Here is a 19,674-nt window from a genome sequence, read left to right as displayed (position 1 = left end):
CAAGGGCCACTTTCCTACATTATTAATTAACCCTTTCTTATTGCACACTACTAGATCAAAAATAGCCTGTTCTCTCATTGGTTCCTCAAAATACTGATCTAGAAAACCATCTTGTATACCTTCCATTAATTCGTCCTCCACACTATTACTGCAAATTTGGTTTGCCCAGTCTATATGCAGATTAAAGTCCCCCATAATTATTGTATTACCTTTGTTTCGTGCACCTCTAATTTCCTGATTTATACAGTGCCTTACATTACCACTATGGTTTGGGGGCCTATAAACAACTCCCACCAATGTTTTCTGCCCTTGCTGTTTCTAAGCCACACCCAAACTGATCCTATTTCTTGATTTTCCGAGCTAAGACAGTATTCTTTATCCCATCCTTTATTATTAGGGCTACCACTTCTCCTTTTCAATTTTGCTATCTCTTCTAAAAGTTATGTATCCCGGAATATTTAGTTCTCAACCGTGGTCACTTTGCAACCACAGCTCCATAATGGTTATCAGATTAAACCTATTAATTTCTATCTGCACTATTAATTCATCTATTTTCTTGTGAATACTTCATGCGCTCAGATATCGTGCCTTTAGCTTTGGCTTTTTTCTATTTTTCCTTAGTCAGTAATGCCCGATTACCTTTGTTACTCTCTCTATCCCTTCCTCACCCACTCTGCTTATTTTTACCCAAAACTCTGCTCTAGAGCCTTGACATGTCTCTTGTTGCTTTTTCTCTCTATCTAAACCGTGCTGTACTTTCCTGGATCTCGCCACCCAGCCTTCAATAGTTTAAAGCCCTGTTTACTGCCCTAGTTATTCGATTCGCCAGGACACTGGTTCCTGCCCAGCTCAAGTGGAACCCATGGCAAGGGAACAGCTCCCTCTTTGCCCAGTGCTGGTGCCAGTGCCTGTAAAGAAAAACCCCTGCCTCCCACACCACTCTTTGAGCCATGCATTTACTGTTCTAATCTGCTTATCCCTGTAATAATTGGTGTGGGGCTCAGGTAACAATCCAGAGATTATTACCTTTGAGGTTCAGCTTTTTCATTTGAATCCCAACACCTCCATCTCTTTCAGCAGAACCTCATTCCTAGTACTACCTAGGTCATTGGTTCCTACATGGTCCACAACAACTGGAACCTCCCCTTTCCATTCCATGTTCTGCCTCTGATCTGCCCCAGGGAGGGGGCAGTGTGTGATGTCCCTGTGGGATGCAGTATTTTCAGTGTCTGACCCTGAGCTGCCCCAGGGAGGGGGCACTGAGTGATGTTCCTGTGGGGTGCAGTATTTTCAGTGTCTGACCCTGAGCTGCCCCAGGGAGGGGGCACTGAGTGATGTCCCTGTGGGGTGCAGTATTTTTAGTGCCTGACCCTGAGCTGCCCTTATTCCTCCTGCTCTAGGGGGCAGTCACGCTCCTCTCAGTTGGAGTTAATAGGAGGGACCGCATCATCTACTGGATACCGGCGGTATTTCAAGGCACATCACGTCCGGCTCCCTCCCAGAGAAATCCAAAATCAACCTGCAGATTCAATTCATTTTATTATCAATTGTTAACAACATTTAGCTCCATTTGATGCAGCTTTCAGTATTTGAAGAATCCCTTTAAAGAGTTAAGTATGGATGCAAACACAAATTAGAATTATTTTTATCTGACCCTTTTCCCGTTGATTAATTGGTCAAATATCCAGAATATTAAACTCCAGTCCAGTTAGAGGGGGAAATCACTATCAGCAGAAAGAAACCCCAACTGTCAGAATGGACACGATTCAGTCTGGGGTAACAGCAGAATCCAAACCCTGCAGTCACTTGTGAACTCGCTGATGTCTTACCAGGTTGGATGACCGAACGTATCCCTTCCCACACACTGAGCAGGTGAACGGCCTTTCCCCAGTGTGAACTCGCTGGTGTATCAGCAGCTGGGATGACTCAGTGAATCCCTTCCCACACTCAGAGCAGGTGAACGGCTTCTCCCTAGTGTGAACTCGCTGGTGTGTCAGCAGATGGGATGACCGAGCGAATCCCTCCCCACACACGGAGCAGGTGACCGGCCTTTTCCCAGAGTGAACTCGCTGGTGAGTTAGAAGATTGGATGAACAAGTGAATTCCTCCCCACATTCAGAGCAGGTGAACAGCCTGTTCCCAGTGTGAACTCGCTGGTGAGTTAGAAGGTTGGAATAACAAGTGAATCCCTCCCCACACACGGTGCAAGTGTACGGCCTCTCCCCGGTGTGAATTCGCTGGTGTCCCATCAGGTGGCTTGACTGAGTGAATCGATCCCCACACACGGAGCAGATGAACAGCCTCTTCGCAGTGTGACTGCGCCGATGTTTTTCCAGCTCTGACGGGTAATTAAATCTCTTCCCACAGTCCCCACATTCCCACAGTTTCTCCATGGTGCGGGTGTCCATGTGTCTCTGCAGGTTGGATGATCAGTTGAAGCCTCGTCCACACACAACACGTGTACAGTTTCTCCCCGCTGTGAATGGTGTGATGTTTTTTCAGGCTGTGTAACTGGTTAAAACTCTTTCAACAGGCATTGCACTGGAACACTCTCACTCAGGTGTGTGTGTGTCTCGGTGCTTTTCCACTCACAGTGATGTTTGAAATCTTTTCCCACAGACAGAACAGGCAAACATTTCTCCTTCCACAGTCAAAGGCCGATGACATTCAGGTCCGGAGGAATCGTGTTATTCTGTCAGATCTTGACGTGCTGTTTGGTTTGATTTTCCCAACTGCAAATCCTGCCCTTCTTATACCCTGCAAAAGGAGTTTACAAAAATCATGACTGCAATTACCAGACACAAACTCAGAACAGACAATTCTAGATTCCATGGAACATTCTTTCCTCTCTCGTTCCTCCAAAGCTGTAAATCCCTGTCCCATACACTGTCTGTCCTCCCTGTCCTGAAATTCAAACACATCGCACGTCTGAAAACAACATGTCCTCCGCTCCCAGTTTTCACCATCTACTTTGTCTAGGTTCAGTTCTACACTCACTGGTTCCCGTCTCCTCCCCTGAAGGTACGGACTCTGGCTGGGTTTAGTTCTACACTCACTGGTTCCCCTCTCCTCCCTTGAAGGTGCTGACTCTGGCTGGGTTCAGTAGGACCCTGTAGCCACGCCCACACTTTGTTGCTCTGCAAAGATGGCCATCCATGCACTCTACGCCTCGATGAATCGTGATGGTGACGCACAAACCTGCAGCTTTCCTTTTGTTAATAATAATTTTTATTTATATAGCAGCTTTAACATAGTACAACGTCCCAAGGCGCTTCACAACAGTGTCACAAGACCAGTTCGCCTAACATCTGTTGCAGGACATTTGGAAAAGCATAATTCAGTCAAGCAGAGTCAGCATGGTTTTGCTCCTGCTACGGCTCCAGTTTCCGGATACACTCTTATGTTTATAGATTCTGTCCCTTCCCGTCACGCTTTGCTTTTCGTTTCCCTCAATGCTAGCCTGCTCTATTGCCTTCACCTTGTCCTTTAAGCTTTTAGATTTCTGCTCACCTGAACCCTGCCCCCGCCGTGCCCTGCCCCCACCCCCTCCCCCCGACTGATTAGTTAAAGCTCTCTCTGCAGCCTCAGTTATTCGGTTCGCCAGGACCCTAGCCCCAGTACATTCCAAGTGGAGTCCGTCCCGAATATAATAATGGGAAAATGTGAGGTTGTCAACTTTGGCAGAAAAAATAAAAAAGCAAATTATTATTTAAATGGAGAAAAATTGCAAAGTGCTGCAGTGTAGAGGGACCTGGGGGTACTTGTGCATGAAACACAAAAAGTTAGTGTGCAGGTACAGCAAGTAATCAGGAAGGCAAATGGAATGTTGACCTTTATTGCAAGGGGGTTGAAGTATAAAAGCAGAGAAGTCCTGCTACAACTGTACAGGGTATTGGTGAGGTCACACCTAGAGTATTGCATACAGTTTTAACCTCTGTATTTAAGGAAGGATATACTTGCATTGGAGGCAGTTCAGAGAAGGTTCACTAGGTTGATTCCGGAGATGAGGGGGTTGATTATGAAGATAGGTTGAGTAGGTTGGGCCTATACTCATTGGAATTCAGAAGAATGAGAGGCGGTCTTATTGAAACATAAAAGATAATGAGGGGGCTCGACAAGGTAGATGCAATGAGGATATTTCCACTCATAGGGGGAAACTAGAACTAGGGGATGTAGTTTCAGAATAAGGGGTCACCCATTCAAAACTGAGATGAGAGGAATTTATTCTCTCAGGTGGTTGTAAATCTGTGGAATTCTCTGTCCCAGAGAGCTGTGGTGGCTGGGCCATTAAATATACTTAAGGTGAAAATAGACAGACTTTTGAGCGTTAAGGGAATAAAGGATTATGGGGAGTGGACAGGGAAGTGGAGGTGAGTCCATGATCGGACCAGCCACGTTCTTACTAAATGGCAGAGCAGGCTCGAGGGGCCAAATGGCGTGCTCCTATTTCTTATGTTCTCATTACACAGTACCAGATCTAAGATAGCCTGCTCCCTGGTTGGTTCCGCAAAGTACTGTTCAAGGAAATTATCCCGGATACACACTATGAATTCTTCCTCAAGGCTACCTTGGCCAATTTGATTTGTTCAAACAATATGAAGATTAAAATTGCCCATGATTATTCCTGTTCCTTTTTTACAAGCCTCCATTATTTCTTAATTTATACTCCATCCAATAGTGTAGCTACTGTTAGTGGGCCTATAGACTACGCCCACCAGTGATTGTAGTATTTATTCTGTATCTGTTAGTCTCTGGTTAGCAAGTGTGGCTTTTCCTTTATACCTGTAAGTTTATGGTCTGGAAGAGAGGTTTTCACTCTGTACCTGTCAATTACTGGTAAGTGAGTGTGGGTTTCATTCTGTATCTTTCATTCTCTGGTATATGAGTGTGAATTTTACTCTGTATGTAACAGTTTTTGGTGTGTGTGTGTGGATTTCACTCTACTCGTCAGTCTCTGGTATGTTAGTTTGCGATTCCTCTATTCCAGTCAGTTTCTGTTATGTGAATGCGAGCTGTATTCTGTACCCATCGGTTTCTGAAATGTGAGTGTGCATTTTACTCTGTTCATGTCTGTTTCTACTCTGTGATTGTGGGTTTTCCTCCGGGACTTTCAATTTTTGGTATTTGAGTGTTGATTTTCTTTGTGAGTGCGGTTTTACTCTTTATTTGTCAGTGTTTGATATGTGAGTGTGGGTTGTGATCTGTATCCGTCAGTTACTGGTGTGTGTGTGTGTGGCTTTCACTCTCTACCTTTTATAGTCTCTGGTATGTGTGGATTGTATCTGTAAATTTCAATCTCTGGTAGGCGAGTGTGGGTTTTACTCTCGGTCAGTTTCAGGTAATGTGGGCTTTTGTCTGTATCTGTCTGTTTCTGGTATTTGAGTGGGGCTTCATTCTGCAACTTTCAGTTTCTCTGATGTGAATGTGGGTTTTAGCGCTGTACCTGTCAGTTTCAGGAATGGGAGTGTGGGGTTTTTCACTGTACCTGTCAGCTTGTGTTACATGAGTAAGTGTTCAATCAGTGCAATAACTCCCAGTTTCTGGTAAGGGAGTGCATATTTAAGTCTGTATCTATCACTCTCGAGGATGTGTGTGTGAGTTTTATTCTTTATCTGTCAGTCTCTGAGATTTGAGTGTGGTTTTTCTCTGTATCTGTCAGTTTCTGGTATATGTATTTGGGTATTATCTGTATGTATCAATCTCGGTAACATGATTGTGTATTTTTGTCTATCTTTTACTCTCTGGGATGTGAGTGCAGGTTTTATTCTTGATCTGTCACTCACTTTTTTGTGTGTGTGGATTTTACTCTACAGTGGTCATTCTCTGGGATGAGAGTGTGATCTTCACTCTATCTATTAGTCTTTGGTGTGAGTATGGGGTTTACTCTGTATCCATCAGTCTATGGTATCTGAGTGTGGGTATTATTCTGTGAATGTCAGTCTATGGTATGTGTATGTGGGTTTTCCTCCTGTCAGTTTCTGTTATGCAAACGTGTGTTTTATTCAAGTGTGTGAATGTGGATTTCACTCTGTACCTGTCAGTCTCTTGTGTGTGAGTGTGGCACTTTTTAGCTGTACCTGTCTGTTTCTGTTATGAGTGGGGTTATGTTCTATATGTCACAGTTTCTGTTATGACATTCTACTTGTCTGTCACTGGTATGTTAATGTGTGTATGTTTTCTGTACCCGTCAGTTGCTATTATATGAATGTTGATTTCATTCTGTGCCTTTAAGTGTCTGGTACAGCTGTGGTATTGTGGGTTTGACATTGAATCAGTCAGTCACTTTCAGGTGAGTGTTGATTTTGCTCTGTCACTCTCTGATATGTGTTTTATTCTGTATCTGTCCGTCTCTGAGAAGTGAGTGTAGGTTTCATTCTGTATCTATCGGTTTCTGATATTTGAGTAAGGGTTTTAATCAGTACCTGTAAGATTCTGTTACAGGAGTGTGGTTTTTAGTCTGTATTTGTCAGTCTCTGGAATGTGAGTGTGGGTATTACTCTGTATCTATCAGTCTCTGGAATGTGAGTGTGGGTATTACTCTATCTATCAGTCTCTGGAATGCAAAAGTGTTTTTTTTCTGTACCTGTCAGTTTCTGGTGCGTGACTGTGGAGTTCACTCTCTAACTATCTGTCTCTGGTATGTGAGTGTGAGTATTTGTCTGTAGCTGTAAGTGCCTGGTACGGGAGTGTGGGTTTCACTGTCAGTCAGTCAGTCAATCTCAGGTACTGGAAATGATTGAATGACAGATTGTGATTTTTTTTCAATGTGTCTGAGTGTATGAATCATTGTTTCTCTCAGTCTCTGGTACTGTTTGAGAGTGAGGGATTGATTATGTATCTGTTAGACTGGTGATGTGTGAGAGTGAGGGATTGATTATGTATCTGTTAGACTGGTGATGTGTGAGAGTGTGGGACTGATTATGTATCTGTTAGACTGGTGATGTGTGAGAGTGTGGGACTGATTATGTATCTGTTAGACTGGTGATGTGTGACTGTGGGATTGATTATGTATCTGTTAGACTGGTGGTGTGTGAGAGTGTGGGATTGATTATGTAATTGACAGTCTCTTGTACTGAGCTATTCTTGCTCTGTGTGAGTGTTGGATTTGGTTCCGTCTCACCTGCTGTAGGCGGATGATAGTTTGCGATTATCGATGACTGTCTCAGGAGGAGGTTTGATTCAGTCCATTACCTCAGTTTCTCTGCTCTTGTATGTTAGCTGTTGGGTTTGAGAGTCATTGTACAGACACGAGTGTGAATTGACACTGTCAGTGTCTATCTGTTCGTGTGTGTGAGTAAGGGAGTGAAATTGGATCTGCCTTTCAATGAGATATGATTGGACTTTGAAACAACACATTATTGTACTGCTCCAAGTGACTGTGGGATTCATAATATAATTCTGGAAATTTGGATCACTGTGGGACTGACAGCTTCTGCTACCTATGACAATATGATTGAGGTCAGTTCTGTGTCTCTGCGTTCTGAGTGATAATGTACTTACTGTGTGTGAGAAGGAGCTGCCTGCACTGTTCCTTGTGTTCCGGGTTGAGGAAAGATCAAATTTATTCTGGCTTGGTGAAGTATTTTGCTCTGAGAATAATAATAGGAAAACACTATTAGTTATGATATGGACAGCCAATGGAGAGTTATAAAAATAAAGTTATAATTCATGTGTTTGTGTTTAATAAAGTAAAGTATCTGGAGAGAGGAATCTGCGATACAAATAGTGTCCTTGTCTGATCTCACTGCAGTACAGCGACACTCAGATTCACCACACCAGGTGTGTAGGACGATTCTATAGTAAGTTATCAGCATCCAGACACAACCCAAACCCAGCACTGGTCCATGAATGGGATCACCCGATTGGCACAGTTCAGGTTGATCTCTCCTGCTTCCATGGGACTACATGTAAAATTCTGAATTTCTTCCTGGAATATAACCACAGGTACCTGGGCTATACAACAATTGTTCTCAGTCTATTGAAACAGAGTTAACAGCCTGTATCATTAACAGAATGTCACAGTTACCAAATGCTGATGTATCTGAGGGGGCGACAATGCATCGCTCGATCACCAGCAACATGGTTCTGAAGAATTCAACGCACCGAAACAAAATAACCCATTTTTGAAATGTCTCCTATCACAGTCCTCTTCTGGTGCCTGCAATAGATGCACTTTGTGACACTCCTCACATCCTCACTCTCAGGCTGTGTTTCCACTGTTCAATGTCCAAGAACAACAGACACTGTGAGATTGGAACTGAATCAGGAACATTCACTACTGATTTGGGGAAAGAAAGCAGCACTGATTTGAAAGAGCGAGGTGATTTACTTTCTCTGTTACCTTACACCGTACACACACAGCCCGAGAATGGGCTCCCCCTTCCCCCACTCACTCCATGTTCCAGAACTAGTTCCTACTCCACTCTGCCTCTTACAGACAGCCCCCGACTGCCGCTGAACTTACCCCGACTCAAAGCCCGTCTGCGGACACAGCCCCAATGTGATGAGCTGCTGTAAGGAGGCTGCTGTTTGCTCCCTTGCTCGGGCCCAGGATATCTCCGCTCCCTGATGTGTTCAACGATCATCAGCCCAGCACAGAGGAAACAGCAGCCACCGACAGAGCTGGAGGAGGGGAGCTCGCATGGGCCCTTCCTGTCAGTTTAAACACTGTGTGTGGAGGGGAGGAGCAGCATGCATTTAGTGCATGCTCAGACCATCTTTTTGTCACAAATTAAATTAGCAAAAATGGGATTGTTTCACAAGTTGCTTTTATCACGAATTAAATGGGCCACATTGAAAAAACGATTGTGTGAGCCTGATACTGGAGAAAGGGTGCCTAAACTGTTCTACTCGTTCCATCAGTCTCTGGTTTGTGTGTGTGTGTGTTTCCCTGTCAGTTTCCAATTGGCGAGTATGGGTTTTACTTGCATATTATTGCTCAGATACGTGGGTGTGGGTTTCATACAGTACCTGTCAGTTTCTGCTTTGTGAATGTGGGATTTATTCTGTACCTGTCAAGTTTTGATGTGAGTGTAGGTTTTATTCTGTATCTGTCAGTTTCTGGTATCTAAGCGAATCTTTATCTGTACCTGTCAGTTTCTGTTATGTGAGTGTGTACTTTAACCTATATCATCAGCTTCTGGTATGTGAGTGGATATTGACCAGTATGTCAGTTTTTCGGATTGGAGTATGGATTTTATTCAGTACCTGTCAGATTCCGGTATGAGAGTATGAGGTTGAATCGGTACCTGTCAGTTTTTGATATGTGACTGTGATTTTAATCTGTACCAGTCACTTTCTGGTATCTCAGTGTGGATTAATTCTGTACCTGTCAGTTTCTGGAATCTGGGTGTTGATTGTATTCTGTACCTGTCAGTTTCTGCTTTGTGAATGTGGGTTTTATTCTGTACTTGTCAGTTTCTGCTGTGTGAGTGTAGGAATTAATATGTACCTGTCAGTTTCTGGGATGTGATTGTGTTTTTTTTTCTGTACCGTCAGTTTGTGGTAGATGTGTGGGGTGTCAGTTTCTGATATCTGAGTGTGGATTTTTAACCTTTATATGTCAGTTTTGTGCAATGTGAATGTGGGATTCATTCTGCATCTCTCATTCTGGGGTAAGCGAGTATGTGTTTCCTCTGTACCTGTTAGTTTCTGGTATGAGAGAGTGGGTTTTATTCTATATTTGTGAAATTTACAGATCAGAGATGACTCCAACAGAAAATAGTTTTGCACATTATATTGGACGAATGCGATTCAGAAATATTTGAGTAGAGACGAGCTATTAGTACATTATATAAACCATATCTGTCAGTGGTACAGTGAGTGTGGGATTCATACTGTATCTGACAGTCAGTGGTACAGTGAGTGAGTGTGGGATTCACTCTGTATCTGTCATAAATGCAAGTGTTTGTTGTTGCTGTAGAAATTAAGATTTTCAGTTACTTACGTGGTTAACATTTACGCAGAAGAAAATGTCAGAAGCAGCCTCGTGGATAACAGTCGGGAAAGTGCTGTTACTGGTGAGATCACGATTTGCTTGATGCAAACTTGGCTAATAACCCTAGAGGTGATGGAAAAGAAAGCAACATTTTGGGACGTTTGAGCGAGATGATAAAACATAATCAGCGCAAGGAGCGATGATCAGAGAGCTGGCAGGCAAGAAGCATTGAGCTCCTGTTTACTGCCCGATGCTATTTCAAAAACAATGGGGAAGAACAGTCCCTGGATCTGGGAACTTGAGGAGGCCTTTCAGCACATGGAACCTGTTAGAGGAACAGAACTCCCTCCCTAACAGCACTGTGGGAGTACCATCATCACACGGACTGCAGCCGTTGATGAAGGTGGTTCACCACCATCTTCTCCAGGGCAATTAGGGATGGGCAATAAATGCTGGCCTTGCCAGCAACACCGACATCCAGTGAACAAATTAAAAAAAGGCAAATCATTCCTTCGAGCCTGTTACATACAGAACAGGAGGAAGCCATTCAGTTCCTCGAGTCTGTTACATTTGGAACAGGGGGAGGCCATTTAGTCCCTCGAGCGTGTTACACTGGAACTGGAGGAGGTCCATTCAGACCCTGGATCCTATTACATAGGAACAGTCGGCCATTCTGCACCTCGCCTCTGTTACATTAGGAACTGGAGTGGGCCATTCAGCCCTGGAGTCTGCTTTACAGGAATAAATGGACACCATTCAGCCCCTTAAACCTGTTACAAATGAATAGGATGCCCTTCAGACCCTTGTATTTGTTGCATAGAAACAGGAGGTGAGCATTCAGCACCTCAGCCTTGCGAAAAGGAATTAGTGGTGGCAATGCATCGACTGGATACTGTTACACATGAATAGAGGAGGCCATTCATCATCTGGAGCCTTTTACTTTCGAACAGGAGGAGGCCATTCAGCCACCTCGAGTCTTTCACATCGGAACAGGAGTAGGCCATTCAGACCCTCAAGCATGTTATGTTGGAACTGGAGGAGGCTATTCACCCCCCCGAGAATGTTATAGGAACTGGAGAGGGCCATTCTGCTCCTTGAGCCTGTTACATTAGGAACTGGAGAGGGCCATTCAGCCATTGGAGTTGGAAAGCAATCGGAGGAAGCAATTCTGCCCCTCAGGTCTGTTACATTAGGAATAGGACAAGGGCATTCATCCCCTTGGGACTGTTTCATGGGAACAGGAGAAGGGCATTCAGCCCTTCGAGCTTGTTACATTGGAACTGGAGGAGGCCATTCAGCCCCTGGAGTCTGTGACACAGGAATAGAAGTGGCTATTCAGACCCTGGAACCTGTTACATAAGAACTAAAGGAGGCTATTCTATTCCATTCCATTCTAGCCTGATACATAGGTACAGGGGAAGGTCATTCTGCCCCGAGAGCTTGTTACATATGAATAGGAGCAAGCCTTTAAGAACCTCGTGTTTATTACATTAAGAACACGAGAAGGTTACTCAGTATCTCCAGTCTGTTACACTAACAACAGAAGGTGGCCATCAGCCCCCTCAGGCCTGTTACACAGGAATAGGAGGAAGCCATTCAGCACCACAAACATATTTATTTCGGATAACCTGTCTGTGTATCCACACACTGATTGGTACCGTACCTACTGTGTGAGAAGGAGCTGGTTGCACTGTTCCTTATGTCTCAGGTGGTGGAAACCTCACATTTGTTCCGGTTCCTTCAATTCCTTGCCTGTAGGAAGAAAAGGAATATCTGATCATTCAAGAATAGGAGAGGTAGAAAAGACGAAAGTGATGAATGTAATCGTTCAATTAGTAATCATTATGAACATTCACAAAGGGAAGCCAGCGATACAAACAGTGTCAGTGTCTGACTCCACTGCAGTACTGCAGCACTCAGCTTCTGCACACCGAGTGTGTTGGGCAGATTTACAGCAATTTACTGACATCCAGACACAACCCAACCCCTGCCCTGCTTCAGGAATGGGACGACCCGATGGAGCACGGACTTTTACACAGCTCAGATTGCTACTCCCCTCTCCCAGGGCACTAACCGTTCAACCAAAAACAAAGAGCCGCTGTTTAAAACGTGTCCTTCACATTTCTCACCCAGTGCCTGCAACAGATGCTCCTTGTATAAATCCTCAGTGTCCGGCTCTGCTTCCACTGCCCAATGATCATCACAGGCGGTCCCTCGGAATCGAGGAAGACTTGCTTCCACTCCTGAAGTGAGTTCTTTGGTTGCTGAACAGTCCAATACGAGAGCCAGAGTCCCTGTCACAGATGGGGCAGATAGTCATTGAGGGAAGTGGAGTTTGGGGGGGGGTGGGGGGGAACTCGTTGCCGCACGCTCTTTCCGCTGCCTGCGCTTGATTTCTGAATGCTCTCGGCGATGAGACTCGTGGTGCTCAGCGCCCTCCCGGATGCACTTCCACCACTTAGGGCAGTCTTGGGCCAGGGCCTCCCAAGTGTCAGTGGGGATGTCGCACTTTAACAGGGAGGCTTTGAGGGTGTCCTTGTAATGTCTCCGCTGCCCACCTTTGGTTCGATTGCCGTGAAGGAGTTCCGAGTAGAGCACTTGCTTTGGGAGTCTCGAACAACAAACATGGTGAGACTGGAACTAAAGCAGGAACGTTCACTACTGGTTTGGAGGGAGAAAAATGCAATGATTGTCAACAGCAGATCCTTCCCATTCTGTCTCCCTTTTCCGGGACACACGCTGTCCACACACAGCCCGAGAATGGCCTCTCCCTTCCTCCACTCACTCCACGCACTGAGACCAATTCTTGCTCCACTCTGCCTGTTACACACAGACCCCGACTCCCCCTGAACTTCCCCCGGACTCAGTGCCGATCTCGGAGCCCATCTGCGGACACGCTCCCAAAGGGAACATTAAGACGGATTGCAAAAGTTTCTATAGATATGTAAAGAGAAAAAGGTTAGTAAAGACAAACGTAGGTCCCCTGCAGTCAGAATCAGGGGAAGTCATAACGGGGAACAAAGAAATGGCGGACCAATTGAACAAGTACTTTGGTTCGGTATTCACGAAGGAGGACACGAACAACCTTCCGGTTATAAAAGGGGTCGGGGGGTCTAGTAAGGAGGAGGAACTGAGGGAAATCCTTATTAGCCGGGAAATTGTGTTGGGGAAATTGATGGGATTGAAGGCCGATAAATCCCCAGGGCCTGATGGACTGCATCCCAGAGTACTTAAGGAGGTGGCCTTGGAAATAGTGGATGCGTTGACAGTCATTTTCCAACATTCCATTGACTCTGGATCAGTTCCTATGGAGTGGAGGGTAGCCAATGTAACCCCACTTTTTAAAAAAGGAGGGAGAGAGAAAACAGGGAATTATAGACCGGTCAGCCTGACATCGGTAGTGGGTAAAATGATGGAATCAATTATTAAGGATGTCATAGCAGTGCATTTGGAAAGAGGTGACATGATAGGTCCAAGTCAGCATGGATTTGTGAAAGGGAAATCATGCTTGACAAATCTTCTGGAATTTTTTGAGGATGTTTCCAGTAGAGTGGATAAGGGAGAACCAGTTGATGTGGTATATTTGGACTTTCAGAAGGCGTTCGACAAGGTCCCACACAAGAGATTGATGTGCAAAGTTAGAGCACATGGGATTGGGGGTAGTGTACTGACATGGATTGAGAACTGGTTGTCAGACAGGAAGCAAAGAGTAGGAGTAAATGGGTACTTTTCAGAATGGCAGGCAGTGACTAGTGGGGTACCGCAAGGTTCTGTGCTGGGGCCCCAGATGTTTACACTGTACATTAATGATTTAGATGAGGGGATTAAATGTAGTATCTCCAAATTTGCGGATGACACTAAGTTGGGTGGCAGTGTGAGCTGCGAGGAGGATGCTGTGAGGCTGCAGAGCGACTTGGATAGGTTAGGTGAGTGGGCAAATGCATGGCAGATGAAGTATAATGTGGATAAATGTGAGGTTATCCACTTTGGTGGTAAAAACAGAGAGACAGACTATTATCTGAATGGTGACAGATTAGGAAAAGGGGAGGTGCAAAGAGACCTGGGTGTCATGGTACATCAGTCATTGAAGGTTGGCATGCAGGTGCAGCAGGCGGTTAAGAAAGCAAATGGCATGTTGGCCTTCATAGCAAGGGGATTTGAGTACAGGGGCAGGGAGGTGTTGCTACAGTTGTACAGGGCATTGGTGAGGCCACACCTGGAGTATTGTGTACAGTTTTGGTCTCCTAACCTGAGGAAGGACATTCTTGCTATTGAGGGAGTGCAGCGAAGGTTCACCAGACTGATTCCCAGGATGGCGGGACTGACCTATCAAGAAAGACTGGATCAACTGGGCTTGTATTCACTGGAGTTCAGAAAAATGAGAGGGGACCTCATAGAAACATTTAAAATTCTGACGGGGTTAGACAGGTTAGATGCAGGAAGAATGTTCCCAATGTTGGGGAAGTCCAGAACCAGAGGTCACAGTCTAAGGATAAGGGGTAAGCCATTTAGGACCGAGATGCGGAGGAACTTCTTCACCCAGAGAGTGGTGAACCTGTGGAATTCTCTACCACAGAAAGTTGTTGAGGCCAATTCACTAAATATATTCAAAAAGGAGTTAGATGAGGTCCTTACTACTGGGGGGATCAAGGGGTATGGCGAGAAAGCAGGAATGGGGTACTGAAGTTGAATGTTCAGCCATGAACTCATTGAATGGCGGTGCAGGCTAGAAGGGCCGAATGGCCTACTCCTGCACCTATTTTCTATGTTTCTATAGCGATGTGCTGCTGTAAGGAGGCTGCTGCTCGCTGCCTTACCCCGGGGCCGCGGTGTCTCCATTCCCGGCTGTTTAAACCATCTTCTTCCGCTCACTGAGTGAATGGCGCTCACAGGCAGGGCTGGGGGAGGGAAGGGCACATGTGCTCTTCTGCTCACTGGAAATCGACACGGTGGGCGGGGCTTAACCGCGCATGCGCAGTCTATAATCAGCAAAGTGAACTTTCCCAATTCACTTTAATCAGAGTATGAGCAAAGGAACTGGGCCTGGGGGGGAAAGGAAAGAGAATGTTTAAAGTCCCTTTGAGATGCTCAATTTGGGATCATTCCATGCACATTGTATTTCTATTCATGAGCCTGTCCTCACAAAGCAATCCTGCAGAAACATCCGAGGGACGAGAGAGCAGGAGTGTTTTCTGGGACTGTGCAGGAGTTAATATCTGACAGAAACAGTCCCAGATTAATTTAATCAGAGTGAAACACTCGGTCACTGAGAGTAATACCGAACGGCCCTGAGCTGCAAGATTAGAGAGAGTACAACAGGCAAGCGAGGGTTAAATGTGGGACCTTGTTTCTCTCACTCTCTGACACTGTCCCGCAGTGTGGGATTAATAATGTGTCTATCTGTAGTACAATATCAGTGAGAGACTTTAACTTCTGTCCCTCCAATGGGGACTTTCAGGATAAAAGCAGACTTCACAGGTCAGTCTGGAACTGATACTGTGCATGTTTCTGTGTCTCACCGTCCTGCCTCGATCTCTCCTGTCTCTCTCAGCTCCCTCTCTCAGTTGCTGTCCCCTTTTTCTTGTACTGTTTGTGAAGGCGGGATCCTGCTATTTCATGTGATGTGGACACACTTGAGTACAACACTAACACATAGAAACATAGAAAATAGGTGCAGGAGTAGGCCATTTGGCCCTTCGAGCCTGCACCGCCATTCAATGAGTTCATGAACATGCAACTTCAGTACCCCATTCCTGCTTTCTCGCCATACCCCTTGATCCCCCCAGTAGTAAGGACTACATCTAACTACTTTTTGAATATATTTAGTGAATTGGCCTTAACAACTTTCTGTGGTAGAGAATTCCACAGGTTCACCACTCTCTGGGTGAAGAAGTTTCTCCTCATCTCGGTCCTAAATGGCTTACCCTTATCCTTAGACTGTGACCCCTGGTTCTGGACTTGCCCAACATTGGGAACATTCTTCCTGCATCTCACCTGTCTAAACCCGTCAGAATTTTAAATGTTTCTATGAGATCCCCTCTCATTCTTCTGAACTCCAGTGAATACAAGCTCAGTTGATCCAGTCTTTCTTGATATGTCAGACACTGTTTCTCTCTCTGGTGCTATACATGACAGTGTGGCACTGTTACTGAGCTTAATATGGAGACACTGATGCCAAGTGTAAGACTGATAATGTGTGTGTCTCTCTCTCCCCACTGATGTTATACATGAATGTGTGATACTAGTATTGAGCCTAATATGCAGACACAGTTCGGGTGTTTAAGACTGATACTATGCCTGTCTCTCACCGCTCACTCCGATAGCCATCTCTGGGTGATGAGGATGGGATGGATAGATCACTGTTAAATGTCCCTCAGTTTAGGAGGAGGAGAGAGAGAGAGACAGACAGACAAAGCGAGGCTGGTGAACACAATTTATATTTTCACGTTAATCAAACATATTTGCATGTATGAAGGGGAAGTAATGTTTGACAAATTTGCTTTGTCAAATTCTTTGAGGATGTAACGAGAAGGGTGGATTAAGGGGAACCAGTGGATGTGATGTATTTGGACTTCCAGAAGGCATTTGACAACGTGCCACATAAAACATTACTGCACAAGATAAAAGTTCACAGGGTTGGGGTAATATATTAGCATGGATAGAGGCTTGGCTAACTAACAGAAAACAGAGAGTCGGGATAAATGCTCTGGTTGGCAATCAGTAACCAGTGGCGTGCCGCAGGGATCAGTGCTGGGACCCCAACTATTTACAATCTATATTAACTTGGAAGAAAGGACCAAGTGTAACGTAGCCAAGTTTGCTGATGATTCAAAGATGGGAGGAAAAGCAATGTGTGAGGAAGACACAAAAAATCTGCAAAAGGACATAGACAGGCTAAGTGAGTGGGCAAAAATTTGGCAGATGGAGTATAATGTTGGAAACTGTGAAGTCATGCACTTTGTCAGAAGAAAAATCAAAGAGCAAGTTATTTTATAAATGGAGAAAAATTGCAAAGTGCTGCAGTACAGCAAGACCTGGGGGTACTTGTGCATGAAATACAAAAGTAATCAGGAAGGCCAATGGAATCTTGGCCTTTATTGCAAAGGGGATGGAGTATAAAAGCAGGGAAGTCTTGCTACAGTTATACAGGGTATCGGTGAGGCTACACCTGGAATACTGCGTACAGTTTTGGTTTCCTTATTTATGAAAGGATATACTTGCTTTGGAGGCTGTTCAGAGAAGGTTCGCGAGGTTGATTCCAGAGATGAGGGGGTTGACTTATGAGGAAATGATGAGTAGGTTGAGCCTCGACTCACTGGAATTCAGAAGATTGAGAGGTGATCTTATCGAAACGTGTAAGATTATGAGGGGGCTTGACAAGAAGGATGCAGCGAGAATGTTTCCACTGATGGGGGAGACTAGAACTAGGGGGCATAATCTTAGAATAAGGGGCCACCCATTTAAAACTGAGATGAGGAGAAATTTCTTCTCTCAGACGGTTGTAAATCTGTGGAATTCGCTGCCTCAGACAACTGTGAAAGCTGGGACATTGAATAAATTTAAAAAAGAGATAGACAGTTTCTTAACCGAGAATGGAATAGGGGGTTATGGGGAGCGGGCAGGGAAGTGGACTTCAGTCCATCATCGTATTAAACGGCAGAGCAGGCTCGAGGGGCCCTATGGCCATACTTTTGCTCCTATTTCTTATGTTCTTATGTAAATTTGAGGTCATTCAAAACTCGGCAGCCCATGTCCTAACTTGCACCAAGTCCTGATCACCCATCACCCCTGTGCTCGCTGACCTACATTGGCTCCCAGTTAAGCAACGCCTCGATTTCAAAATTCTCATGCTTGTTTACAAATCCCTCCATGGCCTTGCCCCTCCCTATCTCTGTAATCTCTTTCAGCCTCACAATACCACGTGATGTCTGCGTTCCTCAAAATTGGCCCTCTTAAGCATTCCTGATTAGAACTGTTCAACATCGGTGGCCGTGCCTTCAGCTGCCTGGGCCCGAAGCTCTGGACTCCCTCCCTAAGGACATTTCTTTCCCCCTTTAAGATGCCCCTTAAAGCTACTCTTTGACCAGCTTTGGTCATCTGTTGTAATTTCTTATGTGGCTCGGTGTCAAATTTATTTGCTTTGTCTTATAACACTGAAGTGCCTTGGGACATTTTACTACGTTAAAAGCGGTATATAAATAAAGTTGTTGCTGAAAGTAATGGGAGCTCATACAACCGGAGCTCCCATTATTATCAATGATGTTCATTGGTGGTTCAGGCCCACGTGATCCCAGGATACGAATACATACCTGGAAGACATGGTCCTGTACACTGCACTATGAAACTCGGACTCCGACCACAATCCTATGTTCCTCCGAGACCACCAGGCAATTTTTTTTTAAATTCATGTCGGATGTGTTCACCCAAAAGAAGCTTACAACCACAATTTTCCACCCAAAGTATTGGTTTAATTTCTCTGCCATTTCCTTATTCCCCATTATAATTTCTCAGCCTGTAGGGGACCCACATTTACTTTTGCTAATTTTTCCTTCTTAACATACCTACAGAAGCTTTTACAGTCTGTTTTTGTGTCTCTCGCTAGTTTACTCTCATTTTCTATTTTCCCTTTCTTGGTCCTCCTTTGCCGAATTCTAAAATGGTCCCAATCCCCAGGCTTACTGCTCTTTTTGGCAACATTATAAGCTTCTTCCTTCGATCTAAAACTATCTTTAACTTCACTTATTAGCTACAGTTGGACCACCTTTCCTGTGGGGGTTTTGTGCCTTAAAAGGAATGTAATTATTGTAAATTATGTATTAATTCTTTACAGCGAGCCATTGCTTATCTATCTTGATACCTTTTAATGTAGTTTCCGAATGTATCTTAGCCAACTCACCCCTCATACCTAAAAAGTTTGCTTTGTTTAAATTTAAGACCCCAGTTTCTGATTTAACAAAATCACTTTCAAACTTAATGTAACATTTTATCATATTATGGTTATTCTTCCGTTGCCAGCACGTCCCATGTACAAATAAACAAAATAAACAAGACTCACTGTTAAAAGTTGTTGTTAATCACAAGTCACTTTTTACAAATCACTCCAGGGCCTCGCCCCTCCCGATCTCTGGAATCTGTTGCAGCCCACAAGATGTCTGCACTCCTCAAATTCTGTCCTTTTGACCATCCCCGATTATAATCGCTCCACCATCGGTGTCCGGCCCTTCAGCTGCCTGGGCCCCGAGCTCTGGAACTCCCTCCCTAAACCTCTCCGCCTCTCTCCGACTTTCAGACCCTCCTTTAAAACCTACCTCTTTGACCCAGCTTTTGGTCACATGCCGCAATTTCTGCTTCTGTGGCTCGGTGTCAAATGTATGTGTTGTGTCCTGTAACACTGCTGTGAAGCGCCTTGGGACGTTTTACTACGTTAAAGACGCTCTATAAAGAAAAGTTATTATTAATACTGCAGGAATGAGGGATTGAGTGAGCTGGGAGTCCGGCGCCGGCCCATTGGGAGTGGTGCCGTCCCTCAGCATTGACGTCACAGGCGATGTGGGCAGGGCTGTGACGTTTCCTGGTAACGGTTGAACATCGCAATTTTTGAACTCAGGAACCACGTGACCCCCCAAACTGCCCAGCGCGCCTTCATCACAGTGGGCGGGGCTCTGCGGCGCTGCCGGCTCCTATTGGTACAGTAGGCTGGCAATCTGCTTCACGCAACCAATAGACGACCGGGAATT

General features: G+C 44.9%; 2 protein-coding genes across 10 annotated transcripts in view; one reads left to right on the top strand and one right to left on the bottom strand.

The window, feature by feature from the left end:
• Window positions 1-19,674, top strand: part of LOC139274144 (zinc finger protein 271-like) — an 83,240-nt gene that overhangs the window by 18,388 nt on the left and 45,178 nt on the right. The window lies entirely within an intron of this gene.
• LOC139273704 (zinc finger protein 664-like) lies at window positions 1,550-19,476 on the bottom strand. 9 transcript variants are annotated; one of them, XM_070890739.1, is made up of 6 exons: window positions 19,246-19,476; window positions 12,067-12,871; window positions 11,601-11,689; window positions 9,947-10,060; window positions 7,501-7,589; window positions 1,550-2,757 (listed from the first exon to the last, which is right to left on the bottom strand). In XM_070890739.1, the coding sequence occupies exon 6, from the start codon at window positions 2,406-2,408 to the stop codon at window positions 1,803-1,805; it is 606 nt and encodes a 201-aa protein (XP_070746840.1). In that variant the 5' UTR covers window positions 2,409-2,757; window positions 7,501-7,589; window positions 9,947-10,060; window positions 11,601-11,689; window positions 12,067-12,871; window positions 19,246-19,476; the 3' UTR covers window positions 1,550-1,802. The 9 variants fall into 9 exon arrangements, with proteins under 9 accessions (XP_070746840.1, XP_070746843.1, XP_070746846.1 ...); XM_070890742.1 differs by having other exon boundaries at window positions 12,067-12,598; XM_070890745.1 differs by having other exon boundaries at window positions 12,067-12,231.

This window comes from Pristiophorus japonicus, chromosome 9 (genome assembly GCF_044704955.1).
Source record: "Pristiophorus japonicus isolate sPriJap1 chromosome 9, sPriJap1.hap1, whole genome shotgun sequence".
In the NCBI taxonomy this organism is placed as follows: domain Eukaryota; kingdom Metazoa; phylum Chordata; class Chondrichthyes; family Pristiophoridae; genus Pristiophorus; species Pristiophorus japonicus.
Note: the sequence above shows the minus strand (reverse complement) of the source record. Positions and strands in the feature narration are given on the sequence as shown.